This window comes from Equus przewalskii, chromosome 32 (genome assembly GCF_037783145.1).
Source record: "Equus przewalskii isolate Varuska chromosome 32, EquPr2, whole genome shotgun sequence".
NCBI classification, from domain to species: Eukaryota; Metazoa; Chordata; class Mammalia; order Perissodactyla; family Equidae; genus Equus; species Equus przewalskii.
Window position 1 is genome coordinate 16083831 of NC_091862.1, and position 9761 is coordinate 16093591.

At 50.6% G+C, this 9761-nt stretch overlaps 1 protein-coding gene across 3 annotated transcripts in view; it reads right to left on the reverse strand.

The window, feature by feature from the left end:
- The window catches only part of MTHFD1L (methylenetetrahydrofolate dehydrogenase (NADP+ dependent) 1 like), a 191134-nt gene extending 181373 nt beyond the window's left edge, over positions 1-9761 (reverse strand). The window contains exons 1-2 of one of the 3 annotated variants that reach the window (XM_070603316.1): positions 9389-9761; positions 136-220 (exon numbers count right to left, since the gene is read on the reverse strand). In XM_070603316.1, coding sequence (XP_070459417.1) covers positions 136-220; positions 9389-9612 — 309 coding nt within the window. In that variant the 5' untranslated portion in view covers positions 9613-9761. Of the gene's footprint in view, positions 1-135; positions 221-8684; positions 9019-9388 lie in introns of those variants that run through there. The other 2 variants (XM_070603318.1, XM_070603317.1) reach the window with 2 other exon arrangements.

The window sequence follows — 9761 nt, forward strand, 5'->3', positions numbered from 1 at the left end:
GCCACGCCATCTCTGCCCTCCATTAAGCCCAGAGGGGACTTCTGTGACAAGAAATGCAGCTGGTCTTCTAAACAATTATCTTCTAAATGGAAGGGCATTCTAAAATAGCAGGACTGAACCACGCTCTCGGCTTACCTGAATAATAGCAAGAACTGGCTTAAAGGCAGGGTTTTTTTCTTGCAATAAACTCAGAACTTCTTTTGAATTCTGAATGACTTCTCTATGTTGAGAAAGAAAAACAACATACAGTCACGTCTTTGTTAATGACCAGAAAGGGTGGAGACAACACATTTCCCTCAAAAGTCTGTTACTATAAGTGAAAATAGACAACATAAGGATGCGCTCCAAGCGTGGAAAGTGTGGGGGGAGGGGAGCAGGAAACAACCATGAAATACTCAAGCCGCGTGAAATGGACAATCTAATTTTAAAAATAAGCAGAGGTGGACAAATTAGATGTTAACAGAAATTTTCCAGGGCCGCATTTTTCTCTTGTATTTTCCAAGCTTACTGTAATAAAAACTTTGGGGTTCTTTTTTTTTTAGGAAGATTAGCCCTGAGCTAACATCTGCTGCCAATCCTCCTCTTTTTGCTGAGGAAGACTGGCCCTGAGCTAACATCCATGCCCATCTTCCTCTACTTTATACGTGGGATGCCTGCCACAACATGGCTTTTGCCAAGCGGTGCCATGTCTGCACCCGGGATCCGAACTGGTGAACCCTGGGCTGCCGAGAAGCAGAACACGCAAACTTAACTACTGTGCCACTGGGCCGGCCCATGGGGTTCTTTTTAAAATAATCCCCTCCTGCTCTATATTCCTCCCATACACATTGGGGGGGGGGGGGCGGGGAGGGTCGCAATAATAGGGGACTGGGGAGGGGGTCTGCTGTTGGGTAAGAAGTGGTGGGTCAGGACAAATTCCAGGTCCCAGAGTTTAAAGAAGGAATGGGAAGGGAGAGGTGGGAAGGGAAGGAATTGTTGCAAGAACACTGGGGCGGCATCAGAATTTGATACCCTCCCAAGGCCTCCTAGGAGTGAGCCTCTCCTTTCACTCCTCTGAGCGCCCAGAGTCTGCATCTGGACCTCCTAAATGTCCCAGCAGGGGCTGCCTCCTCCTAGCACCACTGGGAAGAGGAAACGGGTGCCAGCGCAGGGCGGGGCAGACCTAGACAACATGGCACAAGTCAGGCTGTCTTTCTGCAGTCTTCTGGGAGGAGCAGTTTCAGAGAAATCCTTCCCCGCCATCACTACGAAATGTTCCTCCCTTGCATAGGAAGTTGGCCTCGTTTCTTCCTCTCACAATAACAGACAAAAGGCTCAGCCGAGGCCGGTCCCGAGCCTCAGGGTTAAGAGCGTCTTTAAGTTTGGCTTTCTGTCTCTGACAGGGTCTTGCACGCACACAACAGCTTTCACAAAAGGCAAGGCCAAGGTCCAGCCACATAGCATCAGCAGCAAATCGCCAAGGGCAAAAAGGCACCCGGGGGCTGCCCCAAGTTTTGAGAGAGGAAGCTGAACATTAAGTGGGGGGCACTGTTCTCCTGTAGGTGGACGAGGGGAGGCTGCTCAGAAAACACTAAAAGGCTTCGAAACTCTCACCCAGGATGAGGCTTCCTGCTGCCAGCTGGGCTAGAATAAACGGAATAGGTGGCCACGCAACTGTGCACGACCTACAAGGTTTCAGTTTGTTTTGTTTCTAAACGCTTGGGAATAAAGCAACTGGATTCCCAGTGAAATAATCATGCTGTTGTGTTGACTAAATGAGACTGTACGTGAAAGCTTACAAAGCACCTTCTAAATGAGCTCTACAGTCCTCCGTCCAAGAACATGTGGCTGAGGCCAGGCGCTGCTCCTGCTCCTCTGCCTTCTGGGACCGCAAATTTGGGCCACGTTGGGTCCTTATTTCTGTCTAGTCTGAGAAGGCACTGGAGTGTGGGTCCCAAGTGGTTCTTGGCAATGTGCATGAGGGTCATCTGGGGAGCGTGGTAAAAAGAAAGGTTTCTGTGCCTCACCCCAGAAAGGCTAATTCAATAGGTCTGGGTGGAATGTGCAATTTCAACCTGGGGTCCAGGCAGCTCTGAAGCACCAATAGAGTGAAAACACCGCGCTGGACCAGCCCGCGGGCCTTCCACTGACTAGCTTGGGCAATCTGCTGAGTCTCTCATGAACCCCGGTTTCCTCATCTGCAAGATGGGTACCACAGTGGCTCTTTACCTTTGTTCTTAGAATTGCAGGGTTTTTTTCCCCTGGCCTCCAAGCTACCCTTGAACACAAAAAACACTCCTTCCTACAGCAATAATTTTCCCGGAAACATTCGTAATCTTGCCTGCCCCTCAGTAATATGAAGGGAACACTTGTATAGAAGCGCAAACCTGCTGCCAAGCTAATGCAACAAAGGTGGCTAGTTCCAACACAACTTGTTCTGTGGGGAATGTTTCATCCTCTGGGTTACTCAGTATTCTGATAGTGACAAGCAAAGCCAGCAAGAAAGGAGTCACAAGGCTCAATGAATCTAAAAAGTAGCATAAATGTTTCTCATCAGAGATCTGCCCTCTGGGGAGAAACTTGCCTTGTCAAGATCCAGTTGGAAGAAATGTGTGTCTCTAGCTGGGCTGCCATGTGTAGCTAAAACTCAGAACTGTATTAGCAAAGATAACAATTTAATAATAACTTAAGCCACCATCAGCAACTTTATTATTATTATTTTTTTTTTGAGGAAGATTAGCCCTGAGCTAACTACTGCCAATCCTCCTCTTTTTGCTGAGGAAGACTGGCCCTGAGCTAACATCTGTGCCCATCTTCCTCTACTTTATACATGGGACGCCTACCACAGCATGGCGTGCCAAGCAGTGCCACGTCCGCACCCGGGATCCAAACCGGCGAACCCCAGGCCACTCAGAAGCAGAACGTGCGCACTTAACTGCTGTGCCACTGGGCCAGCCCCAGCTTTATTATTATCGTGTGTGTGTGTGTGAGGAAGATTGGCCCTGAGCTAACATTCATTGCCAATCTTCCTCTTTTTGCTGGAGGAGGTCCTCCACCCGAGGTCCACACCCGAGATCCAAATCTGCGAACCCCGGGTTGCTAAAGCAGAGCGTGAGAACTTAAGCACTACGCCACTGGTCTGGCCTCCATCAGCTTTGTTATTAATACTTACTGCTACTGTCACACTGAGGCATCTCCTACACTGCCTCCACTGAGGCTCACTGCTATCCCTCTGGCAGTCTGTGAAATAATGCACATGAGCTGCGCACAAGGCTGCCGGAACAATGACCAGGTTTCTCAGCCTCCCTTGCAGCTAGCTGTGATCACGCCAAAGAGTCTGGGAGGCAGCTGCTGATAATGTTATTAAAACTACCAATTTAAGTATGTTCCCAAATGTTGAGCCTATTTATTGATAATAGGCTACACTTCAACTTTTTCAAAGGCAAAAGAGGTGCTTGTCTCCAAATACAGTGAAGACTTCCAAAACAGTCTCTTCCAAAGACAGCCTCAGTATTCCGAGAAACAGTCCAGGTGAAAACCACCATGGACCAGTTTAATGGGGTCAGCCCCATGGCATAGTGGTTAAGTTTGTGCACTCTGCTTTGGCAGCCCAGGGTTCACAGGTTTGGATCCTGGGTGTGGACTCATGTACTGCTCATCAAGCTATGCTGTGGCAGCATCCCACATACAAAATAGAGGAAGATTGGCACAGACGTTAGCTTAGGGCCACTTTTCCTCAGGAAAAAGAGGAAGATTGCCAATGGATGTTAGCTCAGGGCCAATCTTCCTCACCAGAAAAAAACAAAATAAGCACCATGGAGCAGCTTAATAAACCACTGCACTGGCAATCAAAGGCATATATGTTCCATATATTGTAACAGTAGTGATAATAAAGCTGATAACGATGGTTTAAATTATTAGGTACTTCCTATGAATAATACTTCCACGCCATTTTCTCTTCTTTAATAATAGAATTCTGAGTTTTGGCTGCACATGGCCGCCTAGCTAGAGAGCACATTTCCCAGTCTTGTCTGCACTTTGATGGGGTCATGTGACTAACTTCTGGCCAACAGGTTGTGACGGCCGACCAGAAAGAGGCCAGGAACATGCGGGTACGAGACTGGTGCACCAGCAACTTGGCCCCTTTCCTCTTGCCGGCCAGGAAATTCGAGTAGCTGCCTTTTACCCAGGGCCAGAGCAGTGAGGAGACATCAGAGGGCCATCCCACCTTCCCTGGACGGCTTCCCTCTTGACAGGAAGTGCACAGTTACTTGGGGTATCTTTATTAAAGCAGACTGGCCTGCGTCTTACATATGCACAGGTTGGGTCTGGGAGTGCTAATCTTCTTTCCTGTGCTACATCCAATTTAAGATAGAGAATGAAAGATACACCCTTGTTTTATGAACCACTAAGAAAAAACAAAAAATGCCCCCAGTTAAACCACAGAACTATGTTAACACAGTGTTTACAGACATGCGTCGCTTAATGACGGGGATGCATTTTGAGGATTCTGTCGTTGTGTAAACATCACAGAGTGCACTCACACAAACCAGGATGGTAGAGCCTACGGTACACCTAGGCTGCAAGCTACTAATCTTAGGGGACCACCATTGTATATGTGGTCCGTCGTTGACTGAAACGTGGTTATGCGGCGCATGACTGTATCCTGTAAGTATTAAGAGAATTTTTTAGACTTATTTAGACATAGATTTTTTTTATTTGCCATAAACCATTCATATAAAGACATAAAAAGGAAAACATATCAAACAAATGACTGAAGTATTCCCAAAACTTCTTTACATTCAGGATCTGACTTTTTGAGTGACTTTTTCGACTCAAGGTCCTTAGTGTCACTTTCTTTTTTCTTTTACACAATATCATCCTCAAGGCCATCAAGGGTGTTGGCGGTATATCATTTCTTCTTTTTTTTCATTTGGCTGAGGAAGATTCGCCCTAAGGCAACATCCAGGCCAGTCTTCCTCTATTTTTTAGTATGTGGGCCACCAGCACAGCATGGCCACTAACAGAGCGGGGTAGGTCCATGCTCAAGAACCAGGCCTGGGCTGCCAAAGCAGAGTACACCGAACTTAACCACTAGGCCACGGAGGCTGGCCCTACATGTCTTTATTTTAACTTAAACCTTGTCCTATGGATAACACCTGGAGCTTCCTGATGCACGCCTTTTCGATGTTTTTTTGTTTTAAAAAAATCTATGAAGACATGAGCATGCTCACGTTTAGCTTCTCACATTTTTCTTTCCTTATAAGTAGTTTAGAGCATGGAACACCAAGATAATGTGGAATTATGCTGCATTAAAAAGGTTAACAAGGGGCCAGTCCCATGGCCGAGTGGTTGAGTCTGCGTGCTCTGCTTCAGCAGCCCAGGGTTTCGCCGGTTCAGATCCTGGGCACGGACATGGCACCGCTCATCAGGACACACTGAGGTGGCCTCCCACATAACACAAGCAGAAGGACCTACAACTAGAATATACAACTATGTACTGGAGGGCTTTGGAGAGAAAAAGGAAAAAAATAAAAAAAAAGAAGATTGGCAACAAATGTTAGCACAGGTGCCAATCTTTAAAAAAAAGGTTAATGACTGCAAAATATTGCACAATCAACTTATATTACTGTAAATTAATAAAATTTGGGATGTTTGGTTTATGGTATATTTGAAAACCCTTTTATAGGAGGTGAAAAGTTCCTTTTGGGAAGAAGATTCTAACATATAGCACCTGTCGCATTCGACCCCTTGAGGTAGAAATGTTTTTACCAGCTTTGCACAGCGCCTGGCAATTTGTAGGCGTTTCATGAATATTTGATAATTGAACAGAGTCAAAAACTGGTTTGAGCCCAAAGCATGAGAAAAGCACATTGAGAGACAAAGGACAGAAATTAAGAACAACAGTGACTAAGTCGTTTCTAAACTTCAAGCACCCGCCCTCAGGAATCCAGCGTCACCGACTGCACAGTTTCAGAGTTCCTGTGCAGCCGGTCAGGGTCGAGACCCTATGCCCCTTTTCCGTCTCTTGGCTGTGGGTGTTCCAGAGAAATTTACTCCGAGTGAGAGTTCCAGTGACTTCGTACGCTAAGAATCTACGTGGTCATGTGAGAGTCGGACTGTCACACCCTCCTCTGAAATTCCGTTTAGACCGAAGCCTTCCCCATGCCTGGTTTCCATGATGTGAGGAGAGCAGAGAGCAGCCCAGCCTGCAGCGGCGGGGCTGAAGTCAGGGCAGGTGGAGGAGACGGGCCCAGCATGCTGAGGTTTTTGGGTGCCGAAAGACAAACTTGCCCACTTCCCAACAGTGGTGTATGCCCCTGGGCTAAGTCCACTTTATGTACCTATGAAAATCCGGGCCCGTGAAGCAGAGTGCACTGCTTAACCACTAGGCCACCGGGCCGGGCCCAATGCAGCATTCCTTAAAAGACAACATCCTATTTGTCCCTGGGGTTTTCATCAAGTTGCTGACACCCATTTTGACACATTTTGACAATGGAGCTTTCTTGATTCTACCAAACGCCAATGGAGACTTGTCAGACAACAACCAGAAAGCATATTACTTCCTAAAACTGCCATGACTTGTTGACAAAAACATTGGACATTATGGTTATCTAGTCGAAACAACAGGTCACTATGCTTTTGAGGGACCTTATTCTTTAACCTTTCTGATACACGTCCATGAAGTGAATTGAGAACTAAGACTTATTGGTTCTAGGTGACATCTAGCTAGGCCCACGTGCCCCCTTTCCTCCAAGTCCTGGGGGAATTCCTCGGAGGATGGTTTTGTTAGATGAGGCATATACGTCAAACAGGGACAACGATGTATATGGTTCTGACCAAGCTCCCAGAGGTACAGGCAATGGCAAATACGCTGTGACAGCCACCTGGCCAACTGTGATTAAAAAATACACCCAACTGAAAGATAAATACCAGTGTTGTAGATCCTAAGAATGCGCTTCAGTCCAGCACGGGGAATATAGTCAACAACGCTGCAATCACCTGGTGTGGTGACAGATGGCGGCTGGACTTACCATGGTGATCATTTCATAATGTACAAAAATATCAAGTCACTATGTTGTACACCTGAAGCTAATATAGTATGGTATGTCAATTACAATTCAATTAAAAAAGTGTCAGAAAAAAAAATTTTTAATGTGCTTCCTAACAGCACAGAAATAGTCACAACAACCTTCTAGAGCAGGTGATGTCCTGGTTTCCACTTTGCAGAGGAAGGACCGAGGTCAAAGAGCTTGTCTGAGCTCTCACAGCTAATAAGTGGTGGAGTCACGGGCGCCTGTCTCTTCACCACACATCCCATGAAGCAATAATTCACTGCCCAACGCTTCCTTCTTCTAGTTTAGACGAGGAGCTGACAAACGTTGGCTCACCTCCTAACAATGGGTTTTATATTTTAACTGGTTAAAAAACCACTGAAATAATAATAATATATTGTGGCATGTGAATATTATATAAAATTCAAATGTCAGTGTCCATAAACAAAATTTGGAGTTTCATCAATCAAAAAACTGTGAAAATTTGTTTTTTCTCTTATAAAAGTACCTACATAATATCTTCTATTTTACCTCTTGGTCTGCAAAACCTAAAGTATTTACTATCTAGTCCTTTGCCAACCTCTGGCTTAGAGAGCTGTAAAAATATACAATAATAATAGCCAAGATTCGTAGAGGGCTTAGCATGTGACAGTCCCTGGACTATGCATTTTGTAGACCACCTCTCATCTCATCCTTTGCACAACTCTGTAGGACAGCCCATCACTAGCCACCCCCCTCCAGCCTCCCCGACTCCTGCCCCGCCCCCCGCAGTGGGAGAATTGAGACTGGCCAGCCCAGCCCAGCAGGATCCTAACCCACATCCCCTACTGTCCATTCTACTCATCTCCGTCGTCCTGGCTTTAAATGAAAGAATATGCATGAATAAAATCCCCAAATGACCTCGAATCTTGCGTCATTCCTTCAGCCACCCTGCCACAAATGCCTGCGCTGTACCAGGCCCCGTTCCCAGCAGGAAGGGTCTAGCCGTGAACAGGACAGACGAGGCCCCTGACCCCGCAGAGCTTTCACTCCAGGCAGGGAGACAGACAATCAACGAACAAGAAAGTTTCAAGTGGAGGCAAGAGCCATCCAGAAAATAAGAGGGAGATGGAGGGGTGGTCTCTGTGTCCTACACTGTCTTCAGACCCTCGCCCATTAAGAAGAGCTCAGCTGTACACTCGTTGAAATCGAATGACCCGGAGAAGCCTAAAGTCACTACAACACTCAGAGAGAAGCCAAGGTAAACTAAACAAAAGGCTCCTTTAGAGTCATCGGCCACATCATAAAGAGGCTTGGAAACAGAGGGGGGAAAGGCAACCACTTTCAGAATGAAGGACAGAAGGCAAGAAGGGGAGGACGTGAGTGGATGGAGGTGGAACAGCCTCCGGTGACATGGCATCCTGGAAGGAGGAATCCCAGCTGCGGGGGGTAGGGGAGCCGGGGGCGAGGGGGAGGCCGTCCCGCCACCTCCAGGTACATCCTGAGCGCTTCGCTTTACACCACCCGGGTCCCCAGGTAACACACTCCTCCAGGAGGGCCCTGACCAGGCCTCTCTCCCACTGAGGGGCTATGAGGGCTGATGACTGGAGGGGGGCCTGCATGTGGCGTCTCCGGTGGGGGTGCCGAGGAAGGCAGGCCCCGGGCTCCCACCGTTGGCCTCTGCGTCCGGAGAGGACGTCGGAAATACAGCTAGGCCCGCGATTCCGCGCCCCCAGTGCAGTGATGCTGGGAAGCAGCCAGCCCCGACTTCCCAGGTCGCGTTCTGCTCCTTGCCGGGTACCGGCTCCGCCTCTACTTGTCCAGAAAAGATCAGGTAACTCACAAGGCGCGCTCCTCCCTCGCCAGAGGCGGCGGCGTTTCGGGACAGGGCAAACCGCCCCGCCGCCAGCCGCCCGAGCCAGCGAGGCGGACGCGGAGCCCCTGCGCCGGCGGCCCCCGGAGGGGGCCCGGGAGGCCCGCCGCGTCCCGCCCCAGCCCGGGCCCCACTGCGCGCGCGGGCGGGCGGGCGCCCCTCCTCCCGGCTCCCGCCCTCGGTCGCACCGCCCCTTTCCTGCCCTGCGCGCCCGGCGCCGTTGCATCAGAGCCGGCGGCTGGCGCACGTGGAGCGGAGCGCGCGATCTGGGCTGCGCGGCGTCCGGGGATGCCCGCGCCCGCCCGATCCCCCGCCCAGAGTCGGCCCGGGGGCGCGCTCTCCCCGCAAGCCGCCGGCGCCCCAAACATGTTGGCACCAAGCACTCGCGGCCCTGCGCCTTGCGAACCTCCCACGGAGATCTGATCACTCCGGCCGCCCCTCCTCCAGGGTCCCCTGGCGCCGCCGCTGGGCATCTGGGCGGCGGAGAGCGCCGGCCGCTCACCTGACGATCGAGTCCCGCGCCGGGGGCGCCTGGCTGCCCTGGCCGCGGCTGCTCCCGGCCTGGGTGTCCCGCAGCCGCTGCTGCCCGAGCAGGCCCTCCCCGCCGCCACAGCCGCCGCCGCCGCCGCTGCTGGCGCGACAGGGCACCCGGAGGCGGCGCGGCGGGCCCGGGGGCTGCGGCGGGCGGCGGAGCCCGCGCACGAGGAGCGGCAGGCGCGCGCTCATGGCGAGGCGGCGGGGACGCGGCGAGGCGGCCGGAGCGAGGGGCGGCAGGTCCTCGGGCGACAAGAAGATGCGGCTGCGGGGCACAGAGACGCGGCGGCGTCCACCTCCTCGCGGGCGCGGCGGGGCGGGCGCCGGGCAGGAGAACCGGG